Source organism: Cucumis melo, chromosome 4, assembly GCF_025177605.1.
Source record: "Cucumis melo cultivar AY chromosome 4, USDA_Cmelo_AY_1.0, whole genome shotgun sequence".
NCBI classification, from domain to species: Eukaryota; Viridiplantae; Streptophyta; class Magnoliopsida; order Cucurbitales; family Cucurbitaceae; genus Cucumis; species Cucumis melo.
Genome location: NC_066860.1, coordinates 24820307 through 24842086, shown reverse-complemented (window position 1 = coordinate 24842086; position 21780 = coordinate 24820307). Strand labels below are relative to the sequence as shown.

The following is a 21780-nucleotide window of genomic DNA, read 5'->3' as shown; positions in this document are numbered from 1 at the left end:
ATAAACACAAGAGAAGGTTAAGCTCTAAAAAAACTAATTTTCAAGAGTGCCTTTAAGATTGGTCAAAACTAATCTTGATAAGTAGGTTTAGATGATTTCATGCCTAGAAAATTTTTAGCATTGATTTTGTGTAAAAATTAAACCAATAGAGTAATGTACATTCATAACTAAATTTTCGGTCATTTAAAATATTTGACTGTTGTATAAACATAAATTATGCGAAAAGATGGACCATATGTTATAATTTTGGAAAATCGAAAAAGTAGATAAATATAATAAAATAAAATAAAGTAAAGTAATCATCAATCATGAATCAACTAAGTGGAGGTAGATCTCCAATTTCACATGGGGAGAATCCAATTCCATTAGGTTTGAAAACACACATTATTAAACTTTAGTGAATCAACACCTCCATATAATTAGATTCTCAAATGTTTTTGTCTTCTAATAATGACTCTCCCTCAAATAATTAATCTCATTTTTTAAACCTCGAATGATTATTGTTCATGATAAAATATGAGTTTATTGATAAATTATTTTGATTCCTATATTTTTAAAACGTCATTTTGGTTCTTATACTTTAAAATTTAATTCATTTTAGTCTATATACTTTTTTAAGTTTTCGTTTGGTTCTTATACTTATAAAAATCGAAAAATTTAGTTCATTGATTTATGTTATATTTTATTTTCAAATACCATGAAAGGTGATTTGAAAAATACAAATATTCGAATTAATTAAAAATGAAATAAAATTTAAAAGAATATATAATAAATATTGAAACATTTTTGAATAAGGTAATGAAATGGAAGTTTCCTAGTATCTTGGATGGGGTGAAGTTTATTTGTGTACATTAAATTAAATAACATTGAGAGGCAGCATCTGACATATCTTCAATAATGCATAAAAAACTATTGTTTTCCAAATGAATCAAGCACAACAAAAGAAAGATTAGTAATTAATTTCACCAACTTCTATTTCACTCGTTACTTCTTTCCTCAACTAAATCCATTAATTACAAATAAATTAAATTGAAATAAGTGCTCCCAATTATTTCTGTTTTGTTGTAAAAAACGAGCCCAATCGAGAAACACGCATTTCAAAAATTATAATACTAAAATTAATAAAATAAATATTATCTAATATAATATTTTACAAAATATTTATCATTCATACAAAAGAAATAAAATGCAATCAAATTTGTCTTTTAGTAATTTTGTCCTATGGAATGTAGATAGTTTGTCAATTTTTTTACTTTAAAAAATCATTAAAATAAAACATATAAATAAAATAAAATATTTAAAAAGTTTATAAAAAAGTCAAATTTTTAAATGTTGTTCACTTTCTTCAAATTTCATGAATTTCTCTCCAATACAATTATGTCTTACAAAACCACAAAATGTCATATTTATAGACAGTTTGACAAAGATAAATGAATTACAATGCTTTACAAGGCTGCTAAGAATGAATATCCTCCAAATATTTGACATAAAAATTGGATGAAAAAGAAAGTGATACAGGGTGGACATTGAGCTTAATAATACTCATATATATTAATGTTTATATTTGATTTTATGAAATCTATAATCATATTTTTAATTTTTTTTTGTTTCTTATTGGATCTTAATTAAATATGTTTTTTCTTTTTCGAAGGCTTTCTACTTTTAATTTTTTAGTCCTATGTTTTTGAATAAGTTGAATTGTTTTATTTACTTTAAGAAAACCTTCAAATATTATGATTCATGTCTAATATCAAGGGTTTTTAAAAAATATAACAAAGCGCGAAATTGTTCATACCGTTTAAAACAATTTTGAAAAAAGAAAAAGCTCACGACCCCACAACATGAAATAACAAAAATACCTCTCAGTCACACACGCATGATAAAATGATTAAAAACGATTTTCTACTCAGTCTAAATGATCTTATATTTATCTAAATGATCTTGTACCTAGTGTAAACGATCTCGTACTTAATCTAAACAATATTGTACTAAATTTAAATGATCTATTTAGTGATAGTGGTCTATCTCTATCTATTTGGGATAGACAACTAATCATTTAGATGCTGGTATACGATCATTTAAATCATATATCTATTGGGTTTTATGTCCTAAAACTCGTAGATAGTAAATATAATCAATTGACTGCCATTAATAAAGTGTTTTATTATTATAATTTCAATAAGTGTTATTGATTATATTATTAGTTTTGTCTTAATAACCTAAATCCAATAAACTAACATCCTAAGCTGTTTGATGAGTCTTGAACAGCATGTAGAGACATATGGGGATCAATGTTCAAGATCAGCTTAAAGGGTCTATAATATAGGGTTAAGGTTGGTAACACTATGGATACGGCTCACTTTGTATTTGATACAAACACATTGATCCAATGTGTTCATGTATGCGACATGCGAGTGAGGGTATCCTATGCAATGAGTTTGCATAAGACTGAACCACGAAATAGTAATCACTAGATGTAAATCCGTTAACTAGTTGGATTTCTATTTCATTAGGATAACCTAGGTGACTTAGTCTTAATCTTAAGTGTATTAGGAACTCCTGTTTGCGAGGGATTGTCCTTTGATTTGTACGGGTGAGAGTGGCCAAATTGCCGACTCAATATGCTTATCATTTTAGGGACAAGACCGAGGGAGCTGGGAACATAATCACACAAGATGAAATTCACTCATTCCCACCTTTAGGGTAAGTAGATAAGTGTTTCCTTAAATGGTGTCTCCGGGACCTTAACAATGGGCCCTACCCTCTCTATGGCACGAGAGAGGTTTCTGTTTAGTGATTGAACCATAAACAGGTTGTTCATTAGAGGAGCAATGGTATTTAAGGACTAGGGGTAACCCGGGGGTAAAACGGTAATTTGACCTAATTGGTGTTACGAACACTTGTGAATGACTAACATACTAGTATTGGTCTATATCTGTGGACACAGAAATATATATATATATATACAGTGAGAAGAGTTCAGCTGTGAGTCTTTAGTGGAGTGTACACACAGTTAACGAATATTGATTAATGTAGTTAATGAGTTTAGCTAATTAATCTCATATCGTTGTAGCTTCTGATCTGTAGGTCCATTAGGTCCCCTTCCTAGCTCACAAAGAGTAATAGGATTTATTTATATTGGTTGTAATTTGAAATGTTCAAATTTACTTTGAGAATTAATATAATGTATATTGATACATTATAATATAAAGTTTATATTTTAATTAGACTTTATTAAATGAATTTAATTTTGGATATGATTCAAAATTAAATTATGAGAGAATAAAATATTTGAATAAGTTCAAATATTAGTTTAATTTGAATTAGATTCATATTAAAACTATAAGTTAAAATTTAATGTGTATATGATACATATTCAAACTATAAGTTAGGAGAGAAATTTACATTTGAATATGATTCAAACTATGAATTAATTAGAAATTAATTAATTGGAAAACTGGGGGATTATGCCAATATTACACACAACTCAATAGTTATGATACCCTTCTATTCTTTTCTTTTTCTATTACTTGGAGATTCAAAATTTCACTCTACATTTATAGAAAAATTTTATGAAGACCACATAAAGAGGTCTATGTGTTTATAACTTAACAAATGATAAGCCGATTCAAGTATAGTTTAATGATAAATACATATTATTGAAAATAAAGTTTATTTACAAACTTGACTATGACCTAGAAGATAATCTAAAATTCTCATATATAATTCCCAACAATAGTGATTATTTATAAGAAATTTAGGAAACTATAAAACCTAAATTCCAAAATCGTTAAATTTGCAATTTTGGTGGAGAAAAATATGAAACAAAACAAAAATGAAATTAGAGAAAAGAAGTGAAATGACAAGTTTGGCAACCTTGAAGTCCATGAATCATGGAGCAAAAATCGGTCTCGAAATGGAAGCAACAGACAAATTCACAAGCAATGTTTCATATTTCAAAATCTATTTTTTTTTTTCTCCCAGGGTTGCACTACATTGCATCTCTCACTTAAACGCGGCATTTCTACTAATCTTATTCTCTTTCCTCGCTTCTTCCTGCTTCTTTAATCATTCTTCTCTGATCTCTCACTATAAATTCTATCTCCAAATCCCACTTCTTCTCCCATCCATTCTTTACCCTTTTCCTCTATAACCCCAACAATGGCTTCTCCTCCATTTTCATCACTCCCATTCCTCACATTCTTCTTGCTTCTGGCTTCTTCTGCCCTTGCTGGGACGATTTTAGAAGGTATAGTGCTCCTTTTCCAAACCCCATTTGCCTAATTTGTGATTTGGGTTTGTTCTTTGCCTGTTTCTGCTGCCATTTTGCATTTTACTTCAAGATGTTCTTATATTTGCTTGTGGGCTTTTTAGTTTTTTTGTTTCTTTTGAAATGGGGTTCTTGTTTTGTTTATAGTAAGTACTGTTTTTGGTTTTCTTTGTCGATTGTCTTAGTGTGTTTTCATTTTTTTGCTTTCTTGTTTCCTCTATTGAATTTTTTGCTGCTGAAGTGCTTCTATCTTTTCTTCTGCTACTTTCATTTTTTTAGCGCTTACTTCTGTCCAACTTCATTCTGCTTACTTGGGAGTTTCATCCCTTTAGATCTACCATTTATTGAGTTTGTTTTACCATTCAGACCAGTTTTAGACTTTGAATTTGGTGTTTGGGATGCTAATAAAAAAGAAAGATCCATAATATATGTAAAGATAATATGTCAATCTGTAGAATTATGGGGAATTTGTTGTTATCCTAGCAGTTGAAAGTTGGATCTTTCACTTTCTTCATCACCTTTAGAGCTTTAAGTATAGAGAGAAAGAGAGAGCAAAGTATGTTGTTCGTATTTTTCATTCTGGATATTGAACTCTGCCTCTTTACTCACACAGGACTTCTAGCAAATGGGAACTTTGAGGTGCCACCAGCAAAAACCAACTTGAAGAAAACAGTAATAATAGGCAAAAACTCTCTGCCAAGCTGGGAAATCAATGGCTTGGTTGAGTACATCTCAGGTGGGCCTCAACCCGGAGGGATGTTCTTCCCTGTAGCTCACGGTGTCCACGCTGTAAGACTCGGCAATGAAGCTTCGATCTCTCAGATCATACAAGTGAAAAAGGGATCTCTTTATGCTCTAACATTTGGAGCTTCAAGAACATGTGCACAAGATGAAGTTTTGTCTGTGTTGGTGCCTCCCCAGAATGGAAGTTTGCCTCTGCAAACTCTTTACAGCAGCGATGGAGGTGATGTCTATGCCTACGGGTTTGTAGCTCCTTCGGATTCGGTTAAGGTGACATTCCACAATCCTGGAGTTCAAGAAGATCCCGCTTGTGGACCTCTGTTGGATGCTGTTGCCATCAAAGAGCTTGTTCGTCCATTGCCAACAACAGGTAAAGCCATCCCCTATTTCGCAACATGGTTACTGGTCTTTTTGAGATCTAGATCCTTGGGCCATTTGATAACCTTGTCAGTGTGGTTATGTTTATTGTTTGTGTTAGGAAATTGACAAATATAGAAAGTGAGAAAACATAAGCAGTAAAGATCAACACAAGGAAGGTAGGTCTAAATGGTTCACTAAGCCATGTCTATAAACAAAGGAAAAGGTCAATATATTTCTAGAGAGAAATATCAGATAAAATGGGCTGTGGAGGTGTTAGTAGAGTTAAGAGAGCTTACATCTAACACCTACTAACACACTCCTCTAGGCCCTAGAATCAAAATCTTAAATAACATGAATATGGATACAATTTAGAAACTCCAAATAACAAATTCAAGGTATTTTAACAGTTTGATATTCTTCTAATTATCATAAAAAAAAAAAAATTCTCAAAATGTAAGGCTGAAAAGAAAATAGAAGAAATATCATAGTTCTTACCATTTCTCCTGGATTTGCCTTAATTATATTGATGAATGCTTGTTATTGGCAATCTTGCAGTGAACTTGGTGAGAAACCCGAGCTTCGAGGTGGGTCCTCATCGGTTGGGGAACTCCACCAATGGAGTTCTTCTTCCTCCAAGACAAGAAGATGTTACATCTCCACTTCCAGGCTGGATCATAGAGTCCCTCAAGGCTGTAAAATTCATTGATTCAAAGCATTTCAATGTTCCTGATGGAGAGGCAGCAATCGAGCTCGTTGCAGGTAGAGAAAGTGCCGTAGCTCAAATTATCAGAACCATCCCCAACAAAGTTTACTCTCTAAAGTTCAAAGTTGGTGATGCCAAAAACGGATGCCATGGATCAATGATGGTGGAGGCATTTGCTGCTAAAGAAACTGTGAAAGTTCCTTTCCAGTCTGAAGGAAAAGGCCTTTACAAAGATGCCATTCTGAAGTTCACAGCAACCTCACCTAGGACCAGAATCACATTCTTCAGTTCATACTACCACACTAGAACAGATGACTTCGGATCCCTCTGTGGTCCTGTGCTCGACGATGTTAGCGTTGCTCTTGCAAAATAGAGATAATATTTCCATTGCCTCCGGTCCGCTATTGAAGTATTGATTCTTAAAAATGTAGACGTTGCAACGGCTGCTTGATCTATACCCTTCTTTTGTAATTAACACCTTTGATGAGGCTAGCTGTGTTCTTGAACTATTTGCAATCCTCTTGTCTCAGAATTTACTGGTTTTCTTGTAGCTTATTTCATACTATTAATGATCCTAGTTTGAATGTCGGTCATTAATATTTACAAGGCTATGTATTTTTCTCCAATATTGGAGAGGGAATAGTAAGATTTCATTATATAAACTCGCTCTTTAGAGATCAGTGCTAGTAATTTTAGTTTGATTATTATTCATGTCAACTGAGGTCTTCAAGATTCAAAATTTTTCATTTTTGTCGGTAGTTTTTTTTAAAAAAATTTAATTGATTATTAGGGTGTGTTTGACCTAAAGAGTTGTAACTCGAATCTTGTTTAGTCCAAGGAATTCATAAAGTCCATTACTAAAAATATCACAAATTTACATCCTATTAACTCCTTATACTATGGCCTTGGGAGTTCACAACTCTATCATCCACCTCAAACACACCTCCTTACTGACTAGTTTTTTTTCCACTATAGAAGAGCAACTTCAATAATGTCTTACATGAAAGGCAAATTTGTCAAAAATAATCCTATAAAGTTTTATCTTTTACAATGAGTACACTTTTTGTCGATTCGTTAAAATAATTTTTCTCAATACTTTTTAATCTAGATCAACTCCACAAAAACTTGTTGGATTATTAGAATTTCGGAATCCAAGAAGGACCAAGAAAAACTACAGAACTAGTGCTATGAAAATATTTCTTAAAATTGGAATTAAAGAACATATGAAAGGAAAAATACAATGTTGGTATAAGAAGTATGAGTTTGATATTTATTTAAACAATAAATAAAGATCAAAACAGATTTTTAAAATTGTGTAAAATTGTGCTGCAAAATATGTGTGACTTGTGCTGCAAAATATGTGTGAATTGTGCTGCAAAATATTTTTAAAATATTGCAAAATTGTACTGCAAAATTATAGAACTTGATTGCAAAATTTTATAAACATTATCAACTTTATAGAACTTGACTGCAAAATTCTTGTGAGTATTTTTGGAACCTACAAAAGAAGATTGTGCTGCAAAATATGAGTTCCTTATGTTTATTATAAATGAACCAATAGATGATATTTTTTGAAAAGGGTAAATGAGCCAATAGATGATGTTGATTGGCTTTAAATACAAGAACTGGATAGACAAAATATCTTTTCTTGCATCTCCTTCTTAACTTCCTCCAAGTGAGGCCTTAACAACTACACAGCAAATGAGACTTGATTCAATCTTTAATTAAAGGCCACAATAACCAATTAGGTTGCAGATGTTTCAAAAGATACTATCACATTATGTGTTCCTTATGTTTGTATGAACCTTCAAAATATGTGTTCCATATGTCTGTATGATTCTTCTAGCATCTCAGGTCTAAAATTGGGCATAACAATAAAATATGAACTTATGAACTGATAAACACCTTCAAAAGTTTGGATAACAATCGGGCATAACAAACACCTTCATTCTCTTTTGTAACTTTAGAAGTAACATAGTTAATAACATTTATCATATTTTCAAACAAAAACATTACGAAATGGATTTTCATACTGTCTGTTTTCTTTTTCTTTTTTAAATTTAAAGTTTTCATTATTTTTTCTCTCATTATAGTTAAATCAAATGGATTCAACGAATATGGAGTTAGAGTGTGATGGGAGCTGTGAAACTTCAAAAATCGTAAGGGACGAAGATGCGGATGTCAAGCGTAAAACCATTGATGTCGATTCATATGGGAGAGAAGATGTTCCAAATCCCTCAAAAATAAGGAAGAATGTCAAACAATCAATGGTTTGGGACCACTTTGAGAGACTTAAAGGTGATCCTAATGACCCTCGTGCTAAATGTAAATATTGTGGAGTTGTTTATGCATGTCATTCTAAACGTAATGGTACTAAAACTATGAAGCATCGTTTAGAAAATTGCAAGAAGTACCCTTACCAAAAAAAGAGAGACCAAACCCAAATGACATTAGCTTTTAAACTTAAAGATAAATTTGGGGATAATTCTTCACAACTTGTATGTGAGTCATTTAGTTTAGAGGGTTGTCGGGAAGCTTTGGTTGAGATGATAATAGTTGATGAATTGCCCTTTAAGTTTGTGAACGGTAAGGGGTTTAAGAAGTTTGTGGATAAATTAACATGTGGAAATCATACTAGATTTGTTGTTCCATCTCAATTTACTGTGGCTAGAGATGTGCTTAAGTTGTATGTTAATGAGAAGAATCGTTTGAGAGACATGTTTGTAAAAAATAAGTATAGAGTTTCTCTCACTACTGATTGTTGGACATCGGGACAAAATATTAATTACATGGTCCTAACTGTCCATTTCATTGATTCTGATTGGAAATTACATAAGAGAATACTTAGTTTTTGTCCAATTGAGAATCATAAAGGTGATACTATTGGCAAAACCATTAAAAAGAATTTGAAGGATTGGGGCATTGAGAGGGTAATGACTTTGACGGTTGATAATGCAAGTTCGAATGACACTGCTGTTGCTTATCTTTTAAAGAGATTCAATAAAGGATTATTGTCTGGTGGGGAATTTCTGCATGTTCGTTGTTGTGCCCATATATTGAATCTTATAGTAACTGATGCTTTTAAAGAACATAATGATTGTATTGATAGGATTCGATATGCCGTGCGATTTATAAGGTCTTTTCCTGCTCGTTTTTTGAAATTTAAAAAGTGCATTGAACTTGAAAAAATTGCTTGTAAGAGTTATGTGTGTCTTGATGTTCCTACAAGATGGAACTCCACATATATGATGCTTGAAGCTGCTGTTAAGTTTGAAAAAGCTTTTGATAGATTAGAAGATGAAGATGCCGCGCATAGACATGATATGTCACCGAATAAGGAAGATTGGACAAATGCTAGGATATTAATACGGTTTTTAAAAGTATTTTATGATGTCACATTGAAGATTTCAGGCTCTTTGTATACTACTTCAAACTTGGTTTCCATCAGATTACAGTGGTTTAGAATTGTATACGTTTGAATGTGGGTAGTGCAAATGAATTGTTAGTTGGAATGGCTAATAACATGAAGGCAAATTTTGAGAAATATTGGGGAAACAATGAAAAGAATAATTTGTTGTTGTATGTTGCTATTGTGTTGGATCCTCGAAAGAAATTAAGATTTGTATCTTTTTGTTTGAAAAATTTTTTTGGTCCCAAGGTTGTTGAATCCATGGGAAATGTAGTGGAACAATGTTGTAGACGTCTCTTTTATGAGTATAGTACTACTCGAAGTGGGAGTAGACAAGGATGTAGTAGTACTAGTACAACTAGTACACAAACTGTTTCAGGCTTGGATGCTAATATTGTTTTTGATTCAAATGAAAATGTGGGTGAAGATTTTGTCTACGACACGATTGTTGAGGAATTTGAAGGTGATGCTCTGAAGGTGATGTTGACATACTACAGTGGTGGAAGATGAACAGTGATCGATCGAAGTGGGAGTAGACAAGGATGTAGGAGTACTAGTACAACTAGTACACAAACTGTTTCAGGCTTGGATGTTAGTATTGTTTTTGATTCAAATGAAAATGTGGGTGAAGAAGGAATCAAAAACAATAAGAAGAAGAAGTAGCAAAAACAAGAAAAATCAAATGCAAAATGCATAAAAGTCAGCATATCAAGTTCTGAAACCTTGAGTACTAAACGTATAACAGTGGTAATGCACGATAATTTTCTTTCCCTTTCCAAACAAACCAAATGAGCCTGTTTGATCCCTGATCAATATTTGAAGCATTATATCTTCATTTCAAAATTCAAATCTAAGGTGGTCAAGCATCTAATACTTCAAACTATAACTTTATTTAAACACAATCAAACAAAAAGTTAATACCAAAAATATGCATAAATCACAACTGGATATCCAATAACCATAGTTATCTTTGAGTTCTAAAAAAATAAATTGCTTGTTACCTATTTTTGCAACTATAGTTAATAAGAAAGTGTAACACAAAAAAATTAAATAATATGGAAAGTGCTTACATTATCAACAACCTTATTTTGGATAGAGAATGCTTTATCACAAAAAAATTAAACAATATGGAAGCTAACCTCTTCATAAAAAATCAGTAAGCAAGCATACCTGGAAAGAAGTCTTAAGAGTATCCAAATGCCTTTGCAACAATGGTAGCAACTATTGTCAAGAAAGAGACTGTCAAACTTGGTTAAAGAATTCCCTTACAAAAGCCTCTACATGTTTTGCCACAACAACAATTCAACTTAGTTGGAAATCCATTTCTGTAGTAGCCTAATATGGTAGAATAAGTAAATGAAAGAAATAGAGAAATAAAAGCCTCCATTCCATCACCATATATTCAGAGTTATTTATCTCCAGTGATTTAGAGTTTCAAAGCCAAGAAATTGAATCTTAATATCAAGATTATATCCTCAAACTCAAAATTCCCCAGAATTATCTCGCAATTCCTACCTAAATGCGAAACAAATAAATCGTACGAAGAGAGAGATAGAGCAAACACATACAAAGATGCGCAAGTAGATCGAATGAAGACTAAGTATCATCTAGACTAAGTATTTTGACGCAAGTAGATCATCAAGAAAGTCCCTTTTTCTAGTGAATCTGAAATTGAACCCTAAAAACACCAGAAACATAAGGAAAATTTGTAGCAACAAATTTAGCCAAGCAAAAGATAAAGGCACCAAAATTGAGTTTAAGTGTTTATCTAAATAGAAACTTTGCACAGTTCAACTTCCCTAAAAACCACGCCATCAAATGCTTTGAAATGTGAAAATCCCAAAAACTACATAATGCATTGCATGGTCATTGTAATACCTACATAATATATATATATATATATATATATATATATATATATATATATATATATATATATATATATATATATATGTTATTCTTTTAACTGGAAGATAGCATAATCAGACGACAACAAAAACAACCATAATCTTTGTGGAAGACTAGTCTTTCCCAAATTTCCTAAAGAAAGCCCAAAAAAGTCTGAACTCCTTGCTTCCGATCTACACTCTCTATTTATAACTAAAAAGTTTAACAAACTTACTAGCTAATAATTACTGATATTCCCCTTCTCCCAATCATACTAACAGTCCTAATATTTTTCCTAACTAGGTTTTTACAATAACAAGATTTAATTTTACATCTCAAACTTAAGGAAAAAAGAAGAAAAATATTTTAGCTGCATCCTAAGTTAAACCTATTTTGGTACATTATTGTGTATGTGTTAGAGTGGGATGCTAAAAGACAATGCAAGAAAAAAAGATCTCTACACAGGATTGTTAGGAACTCTTGATAATTGGAAAAGGATTTACCCAAATTGTCCAGGCAATGCTGTTAATGACCATCTACAATAAATCAACTTGTAGTGAGCAATGTTGGTTAAATGTAAATGCTTTATTGTTTATATAGTAGATATGAAGGGAAAATTTTGATCATGAAATATTGAGTAAGATTTCGAGGTGCTTACATTGATGCTTCCTGTAACGACTCAACTTTTTATACTAAGCTGAGGTCATTACTAAAAAGAAACAATGTCAAGAGACACTTTCTTGAAACGAGGGAAGACTAAATTTTCATTAAAAAATAGAATGTTGAAACACTGGTACATAGACGCGGAAGCAAAACTGAGTCCCCATATGGCATGTCACGGATCCTTCTCTGTCGCTCGCCAGCTTTCCTCTACTCTTACCTTTGCCTGAAATATTAAACATAGAAAGAGTAAGTATAAACATATACTCAGTAAGGGACCTACTACTAGTCCCGCTAGGTGTCTGTTAACTTCTCATTAGTGTCCTGAAAATGATACCCAATAACTGGCACGTTCCTAAACACGTGCAACATGTGATTCCAGAGGAACATAACTGGTCTTCGGTGATCCCAAAGGAACACCTAGGACAAACTGGTCTGTAGTGTACCCGAAGGAAACACTAAGACAATCGGGCTGTGAGCGATCCTGTCGAATCACTCGAATCATGTCTATATCAATACCAGACTGGCGGTCCCGTCGGACTACGTAGTCCTAAAAAGGTGGTGATCCCGAAGGATACCTATGCAGATACGACTTTAATAGACAAAGTTAACAGAACACCCTATCCGTAGCATGTAGCATAACATAACATCATAACATTGCATGAGTATTAATCTTAACGTCCTTAATCATCTGATTAATATATCATGCATCAACATAAACATCAACAGTCATTAACAACAATCATCAAGTTATGCATTTTAGCTACCATAAATACATAATCATAATTACATGCGATCTCTTAAATAAAGTTCGAAGGTCTAGTAGGAGAATCTCTTATCTAGAGATTTTAGCCAAACAAGGTACTCCCTAGCTGACAGTAAAAATTCTCCAATTAATTTGATCCTAATCATAAAAGGAAATCTCAGTATCTTAATTAATGAAATTAGCAATTGGCTAACATCCAAAAATCCTCCCAAATTAATTAACTTGGGGTTGAAACCAATTCAACCTTGATTGGGAAAAATCCAAGATTTAAATCTAAAAAAGTTTAGCCAATTGAACATTTAAAAAAACGCCAAATAGATCCAAAATTAAATTAATAAAATATTAATTTAATTTTATTGAGAGAGTGAGAGCTCTACCAGAATTAGGAGCCTCATTGTGGATAGAAGATTGCAAGACCCATGCGCTTTTTCCCTCAGACAAAGGTATCTCCACGGATAATCTGGGAATAACTGAGTTGTTGTCTAAGCGTGGCCAATGATCTGCAAAAGCACCAGCCCATGGCTTCTCCACAATGAGACTAAGTCCATCTTCTCTGGGTTGATTTCTGTCAGAAAGTATTACGAGATGTCGAACTTCAGACAAGAATCGTTCCGTGAAGTAAACCATCGTTCTGTAAAAGTAAATCATCACAAGCAAGTTAGTGTCGATGACATTGTCTTGGAACAAAGAGTATATGAAAACAAAGTTGACGAATCAGTAGGGCGTCATGATAGAGTCACATCGTCTATCACGAACAAACCTCAGGAATCGAGGAAGCAGCAGGGCATCATGATAGAGTTTCATCGTCTATCATGAACAAACCCCAGAAGTTGACGAATCAGTAGGGCGTCATGATAGAGTTGCATCGTCTACCACGAACAAACCACAGGCGTCGACGAATCAGTAGGGCGTCATGATAGAGTTGCATCGTCTATCACGAACAAACCCCAGGCGTCGAGGAAGCAGCAGGGCGTCGTGATAGATTTGCATCGTCTATCACGAACAAACCCTAGGCGTCGAGGAATCAGTAGGGCGTCATGATAGAGTTGCATCGTCTATCACGAACAAACCCCAGACGTCGAGGAAGCAGCAGGGCGTCATGATAGAGTTGCATCGTCTATCACGAACAAACTCTAGGCGTCGAGGAATCAGTAGGGCGTCATGATAGAGTTGCATCGTCTATCAAGAACAAACTCTAGGCGTCGACGAAGCAACAGGGCGTCATGATAAAGTTTCATCGTCTATCACGAACAAACCCTAGGCGTCGAGGAAGCAGCAGGGCGTCATGATAGAGTTGCATCGTCTATCATGAACAAACCCCAAAAGTTGACAGTCATAGAAGTAGGGCATCCAGCAGATCGTAACTTCATATATACTCGCACGAGATGTCCAATTTTTTTTCTTTCTTTTATAAAAAAAAAAAAAGAAAGAGAAGAAGAAAAAAAATCGTTAATAGTAAACAAAAAAAATGGAACCAACCTTTGATAGAGCTTCAGGTTCGTGCGAACCTGAAAAAAAAGTTAGGTAAGCTAGGGATAAAAAAGAAAAAGAAAGAAAAAGAAGAGATTAACAAACAAATAAATAAATGAAAAAGTCTTTATTTTAGAAAAGGTAATATATATATATATATAACAAAAGAAATAAAAATAAAAATAAAAATAAAAAAGAAAAGAAAAAGAATTATAAATAAATAAATAATAGATTTAAAAAAAAAACAAACAAAGTGGAAAGTTAACCAAAAAAAAAAGTGGGGAAGAAGCTAATTTTAAAATAATAATGATAATAATAACAATAAACATTTATGAAAAAAATAAAAACAAAAAAAAGAGAAGAAAATTATAGAAATCATATATAAAAAAAAAAAGAAAGAAAAGATTAAAAAAAAGGAAAAAAAAGAAAAAAAAAAGTCTCTTTTAGAAATTGTAAAAAAAAATATGTATAAAAAAAGAAAAATAATCATAAATAGATATTATTTAAAAAAAAAAAAACCTAAAGTCAGCAGCCGCCGACCCCCCTTTCTCTTCTCTCTCTTTCTTTTCTCTATGCACTTCTTCTTCTTCCTCCTTTTTCTCTCTTTTTCTTTTTTTTTTTCTTTCTTTCTCCTTTCCCATTTTCTTTTTTGCTTCCTTCTCCTCTACATCCTTCCTGTATTTTTTTTTCACTCTCTTCTTTGCATCTTATTCTTTTTCTCTCCTTCTTTCAACTTATTTTAAAAAAAAAAAAGAAAAAAATGACGAACAAGCAATGAGTCTTCATACGATGGTGCAGCAGCGGTGCGGACTAACAGAGGCGTGCTGCTGGCGGAATGAAAAAAAAAATCAGCAAAAAAAAAAAGAAGAAACAAAGAAAAACTTTTTTCTTCTTTCTCCCTCCTTGACGATAAATGATGTGAATGTTGTGCCTCTTTGCATCATAGCCTCAAGTATTTATAGGAACTAAAAATAAATCATATCTAGGATTGTTGAGATTTAACATTTAAATTGTTGAGATTTAATATTTAAATTTGTTGAGATCTTCATCTAAAACATTTAAATTGAAGATCTCAACAAATTTAAATTGTTGAGATCTTCATCTAAATCTTGAAGAAATTTTTTTAAAAATCTTGGAGAAGTTTGAGATTTGTTTTTATTTATTTATCTTTTTTTCTTTTTCTTCCGTTTGTTTAGAAAATATGCATCTATATATTATATATAAATAATAATAATTCAAAAGAGGAAGATATATATATATATATATATATATATATATATATATTATAAAAAAACAATTAACATATGGAGTCAAAAATAATAATAATAATAATAAACAACTTACATCTATGAATTGACAATATTCCAATTTCATTACTTTTAAGCTTCAATCTCCCAATTACTATTTTAAAAAAATTAAATTAAATTAAATTTCACATAGTGTTTTAATCACTCATATCCGAGTGCATAGTGATTAATTTGACATTTTTAATGGAAGCCAAAATCAAGAACAAATCGCTTGTATTTTTTATCTCAGATTATTGTTTTCGAAATTCATCCACTCATGCAGGTGTACGAATCTCGAAAAGGGGCATTTGTTGAGCAATAAATTTTGGTCAATTAAATTCCGCCACGTAATCACAATAAACATTGTGATAATCATAATTTGATTGGTTTGGATAATTAAGTTTTCTTGTACCCGATCTAATTAAGCCCTAAATATAAATTACGACAAGAAATAATGGACCAATCCCGTCAAACAAGTAGACCCGGACACGAACCCAACAAGCAAATGGGCCCAAGCCCAAATGTGGGCTCAAGCCCAAGCCCAATAAGCAAATGGGCCAAGCCTAAGTCCAACAGACAGATAAGCCCAAGTCCAAGCCCAACAAGCAAACAGGCCCAAGCCCACTTAAAGCCCATAAAATTTCTTTATAAATAGAGACATCTACCATTCATTTGGAGGAGTTTTGGTTGAAAAGAAGAATCGAAGCTCTGAAGAATTGAAGACAAAAACTTCTGTGCAAGTTATCATCAACCTCGAAATCACCTCGAAATCATCTTTATGAAAGATCGAAAACTTGGAAAATCAAACTTTTCTTGAATTCCAGAAGATTGAAGCTCGGATTGACTTGCAATTACAACTTTTTGAAGATCGAATACCACGAAGTTCTAAATTTTATTTTTGTATTCGAGAGAAAAAATCAAAGGAGTAAATATTAGAGATTGTATCCACAATACATAAATCAATACAAAGTTCGATTCCACGAATTAAATTTCTCCATAAATCTCGTATGAACAATAACACTAAGATTATTATAATCCTTTTCTCCCATAACTCTTTTCCTCCCCAAACATCCTTAGAGCTTTGATGTTTGTGGAGAGTATTTGAGTTTTGTTTTCAAGAAAAAGATTTAGAAAAAGCTTGAATTGATGTTGTTTTGGAACGTGGGTTATAATGTATTTTAGAAGGTATTTAATTATTATTTGTAACCATTTATGATTTCGGATTTTCGTTTTTACCAATTTTATAATTAAAATAAAATTGAGCTATTTTTACAAATAAACTCTATTTCATCTACTTCCCCTTTTTTGTTTCACGCCGTTAAACCCTATCTCTCTTCCCAACCTTTTCTCTTTTTCCTTCCTTCCAAGTTTCGACCGTCTTTCACCGCCGCCGCTTCATGTATTTGGCATAACCACCACCTGTCCTCCATCAACGTAGCCCACTACATCTCCTGTGAGAACGACAAACAGAGGGAAATGAACTCGTTGGCGCGGAACATTTCGTGCTCCATCAGATCTTCGATTCACACCAATTGTCTACAGTACCAGCAATGGAGGGGGATCCGGGTGAAGGTATTGAAAGGGGGTCTAGAGCGGGCACTGACAGTTCTGCAAAGGAAGATGCAATCGAGCGGAATCGAGCGACTGATTAAGCGTGAACAAATTCATCATATCAAGAATTCCGAGAAACGGGTTTTGGCCAGAAAGACTTTGGAGCGCAAAATTCGATCGCAGGACCTCGCTCGCAAACTCAAAGACATCCTTATAAAGAAAGTCAGGTATATATTAGTCTTTTCTTTCAATAGTAAGCTTTTGAATAGTGATGCAAGCGTTCGTGGCCTGATCATACGGTTCTTCTAGCTTTACTTATAACTTTTTTAGAGACTAGGGATTGCGTAAGTTTCTGTCTGCTGAACAATAAGAAAATTAGACTTCCTGCCTAAAGCGTCAACAACTCTATTTATTGCTAGCACGATATCTATAATTCAGAGTAAAGTTTAAATGGTGAAGGAAGGATACCGTCGAACATTTCATGTATTCTATTGAGATTCTTTTGGGAAATGTTGAGTTGGATATTAGCAATCTGTCAAGAGCACAAGCTTTCTGTTCTTATGAATTTAGTGATTAACCGAGCTTCCATTGACAAGAAATAAAAGAATACATGATCATATAGAAAAGTGGGAAAACTAAGATGGTTCTCTTCCAAGAGAAATAAAACTTGAGGACAAATAGTATAGCGATTAGTAATTGAAGCCTACCAGGATGCATAGAATCTAACGAAGAACATGACTTCACTTAGGTAACTCTTGAGCACTCTGACAATTATATGTTTCTTCTCATCCCATGACCCCTTATAATAGCATATGCTCTATAGTTTGCCTCAAAAATACTTCTCTTCTTACGAGTTAGAAAAGGGAGGATGTAGACGAAATTCCTCTATTATCTCTCTCGAGCCCTGTTGCTGGTTAAAGCTAGTTTTTTATATTTTGAGAAAGACGACAGAACTAAGATTACGATTTCTTAAAAGGTTATTTCCTCACATCTTTAGCTCAAAGAAGTTGTATCTTTCAAGCACTACGTGGAGTTTACTTTCTCGTTCTTCTAATTAAGCCGCTTCTTATTTTCTCAAGTCAAGAGGAAAAATTGATTTGGACTGAACTTGAACAAAACTCACTCAAAGATCTCTTGAGCCCTTAAAAGGTTAAATTGTTCTTCTCTTCCCAATGAGCCCTCAAAATGGAACACGTTTGCCACAAAAAAATCATTCCTTCTCACAAAAGGGAGGATGTAGAAGAAGAAAAATAAAAATAAAAAGGGAGGATATAAAAGAAATTTCGCTATCTCTTTGGATCCTCTATGCTGGGCTAAATACTATATAGACAAAACTCCTCAAAAAATCGGTTCGAAGCATAAGCAAAATCACTTGCCTGGCTAAGATTTTATTTTGTTTAAAGAGAATAGAACCAGAAATTTCTAGATATGTTCAGAATATCTCAGGAGGATTATTTAGCATCTTTAAAGATCTTTTAAAATAATATACTCCCTGGCATCTTTAGCTTAAGAAAAATTGTATCTTTCAAGCGCTACTTGGAGTTTTACTTCTCCTTCTAATTAAGCAGCTTATTGTTTTTATCAAGTCAAGAGAAGAAATTGGTTTGGTCTATACTTGGACAGAGAATTATTCACTATTTACATTATTTCACGATCGAATGAGGTATGATGACTTCGATTAACTTAACATAGGAAATGATTGAGGTGATCTTTTGAAGATAAGTGCAGTATTTGCTTTTGGATTACCTTCTGATTTCTTTGGAACTTTTTTCTAACTTCAGTTTTATCATCCGATTTGTCATAGGGGTGTAAACATCTGACTTTTGCAATATAGTTGGCATTTTGCTCCCTTTTCTTTGGATCCCTTCTTTAACTCTGGATTGGCTGCCTCTTAGAAGTGCAATTGAAGCTCCTTTATTCAGCAGGATAGCTCCAGTGAGTTTTTTTTTTTCATCTATATTGCTTTCTATCTATTTTGTATTCTCTTATACAGTGAGCAATTTTTCATGCCACTATGGATGCTTCCTCAACCCACTCTGACTTCCTCCTTGATCACTTTTTTACCACCTGCACTTTTGTTGGATTTCTGAACTTCGTGTTTTGAAATACTATGAATGATGTAATGGTCCATATAGCTCATGAGCATAATAAAAAGGTTTAAAGAATTGCTTTATTTAATTTGAGGTAGTTTGTTTGTAAGAAGAAAAGAGAATGATGGAACAATTAAGACTTTAAGTCTATTAATAAGATTGTGAGTTGATAATTTTAGATTACATGCACGTAAGGATGAACACGATGAGAATTTGGGTTTGAAGAGGTAAGGAAATACAAATAATGAATATGAAGAAGTGTTTGGTGATAAATTAGAGTAGAGGAGAGAGGTGATGATATATATATCGGATGGTAACGACATTTTTATTTATTTATTTATTTATTTTTCTGAAAAGAGGTTAGGGGGGTGTATTATTATTGGTTTGTTTTCAATTTTTTTTTCTTAACTTGAGGTATTTATGAAATTATTGAAAGTTCATGGGTAATTTTAACTAGGAGCTTAAGACGCTAATTTGGTCATTATAGTTGTGGTTAATTGTAGGTTATAATAGTTGAAAACACAACTATTAAAATTGGAGTCTCATAGCCCCTGATGTGGTTAGGTCTACGGGCATAGGTCGGTCATGGGCAGCAGAATGGCTGTCCCACACGTATGTATGTGCCTACTGTTTGCCAAGTACCTATATGGTAGTTCAAATTTAAGGAATGGTTATGCAACTAGTTGAGTAGTGGTTCAACACTTTGACGAGTTAAAGGAGGGCTCATGACATTGGTGAGCCATGCTTCAATTAGGTAGGATTAAGATCTATAAAAGCAATGCAAGTCATTTGTCAAATGAGTGTTAAATTCTCAGGGTTTTTCTTTTTTCAAGCTATTTACGAATTCAATACTGAACTTTATGTTAGAATGTGTGTGGTGTTTGATATCACATCGGTGCATGTAGTTCTTTTTTTTGTTCTTGGTTTGTTGAATTTGATCTCTATTATACAAATTTATCATTGATTCTTTGAACCGTTATTTCAGCATTAACAAGTTTCAATATAATTGATGGAGAAAAAAGTGAGAAACAAAATGAATATCTAGAGAAAAATGTGACCTACCTTGATGAAGATTAAATTGATCTAATTACAAATTTTGGTAGCCTTCATAAAAACAATATACTTTAGGGACCAGCTTTGAAGGAAATTTGTCAGAAATTGTTTCTAATAGGGTTTGTTTTGGTAAATCTAGCACCATTTTTAAAAAATAGATTGTTTCGATTGTTTTCGGAGATTCTATAAATTTTCGAATATTTTTAAATCTTATCCTAAATCTTTAATTAATTTTTTTTTTCCTTTTAAAAAAAAGTTATTTCAATCTCACTCCAAGTCTTAACTAATTTTTATCCGGGTAAAATTGTTGAAGGATTATAATTTTGGACTTTCTCGATACAATTTTATCCAATGATCTAAGGTCGACCAAACCAAATATTTTCTATCATAATCTGTCAAAATTTTATATAAAATTGTTGTTGTAAATAAGATTTTAAGGTATTATAATTGAATAAAGGGTTTGAGAAATTGTATAAAAAAATTAGATCGAAAGTAGTTAAGATTTGGTATAAGATTAGATTATAAAAGAAAAATTAGTTATTTTTAAATTTGGCGTAAATCTATGTCTTCGAATTTGAGAGATAAAAAAAGAAGTTTTAAAATTTGAAAATTTTAGGAAAACATCATCGATTGTTTAAATATCGATCTTTAAAAAATTGTGCTAGTTTTATGAGATAAAAGTTATTTATGACTGTTTTCGGAGTTTGAACTATTACAATTGTTGTATTGAATTTGAGAAGGATTACTATTTTACATTCTATTGTATCCAAATATTTGATGTCAGGAATCAATTAGCATCATATAAAGTCACATATTTTCAAATATAAATGAACTTTTGAATTTGAATTTGTAAAACTAAAAAATTAAAATCCTTGTGCTTTTCAAACTCAACAGAATAAACTATATTTAAAAGTCAAAATGAGAAGAAGTTTTATGCTCAGTGAAGTCTTAAACTTTTATGGTGCGTTTGGGGGAAGGGTATGGTGCGTTTGGGGGAAGGGTTGATTTAGGGAAGGGTTAGTGTTAAGATAAAACTAGTGTTAAGTTAAACCTAGTTTTATCATAACCCTTGTTTGGGGGGAAGGGTTTAAAAAGGTAGTTTTATGATAATATGTGTTTGGGGGAAGGGTTAGGTGGGAAGAGTTAATGGGGATTTTATGATAAAATGTGTTTGGGGGAAGGGTTAGGTGGGTAGTTTTATGGGAATTTTATGATAAAATGTGTTTGGGGGAAGGGTTAGGTGGGTAGGTTTACGTGGATTTTGTGATAAATTTTATTTGAAAAAATTGTTAAATGGGTTGGGTTAATTAATTTTTTATGTGGTATAATATATTTAAATTAAATTGTAAATATCATAAAAAAATTATTGCATACTTTTTTACGAAATCCTCGAATCCGTCTTATTCTCCTATTTTATTTGTTGTATGTGTAATGTTATTAAATTAATACATATAGTTGCCCAAATTAAAATAAAATTGTGAACATATTGTGATAAATTTATTACAATTAATTTTTTATAAAGATAAAAAAAATT

The 21780-nt window shown here is 32.4% G+C and overlaps 3 protein-coding genes across 3 annotated transcripts; all 3 read left to right on the top strand.

Annotated features, from left to right (window-relative positions):
• Positions 1 to 3926: 3926 nt before the first annotated feature.
• Positions 3927 to 6754, top strand: LOC103500323 (uncharacterized). The gene is made up of 3 exons (XM_008463590.3): positions 3927 to 4249; positions 4884 to 5381; positions 5927 to 6754. Exons 1-3 carry the CDS (start codon positions 4162 to 4164, stop codon positions 6445 to 6447), a joined length of 1107 nt encoding a protein of 368 aa, XP_008461812.1. The 5' UTR covers positions 3927 to 4161; the 3' UTR covers positions 6448 to 6754.
• A 1437-nt stretch (positions 6755 to 8191) lies between these two features.
• LOC127148974 (zinc finger BED domain-containing protein RICESLEEPER 2-like) lies at positions 8192 to 9993 on the top strand. Its single transcript, XM_051083411.1, has 2 exons — positions 8192 to 9444; positions 9564 to 9993. Exons 1-2 carry the CDS (start codon positions 8192 to 8194, stop codon positions 9991 to 9993), a joined length of 1683 nt encoding a protein of 560 aa, XP_050939368.1.
• A 6852-nt stretch (positions 9994 to 16845) lies between these two features.
• LOC103500324 (uncharacterized) lies at positions 16846 to 19281 on the top strand. Its single transcript, XM_008463591.3, has 2 exons — positions 16846 to 17330; positions 18908 to 19281. The coding sequence occupies exons 1-2, from the start codon at positions 17029 to 17031 to the stop codon at positions 18921 to 18923; spliced, it is 318 nt and encodes a 105-aa protein (XP_008461813.1). The 5' UTR covers positions 16846 to 17028; the 3' UTR covers positions 18924 to 19281.
• Positions 19282 to 21780: the final 2499 nt, after the last annotated feature.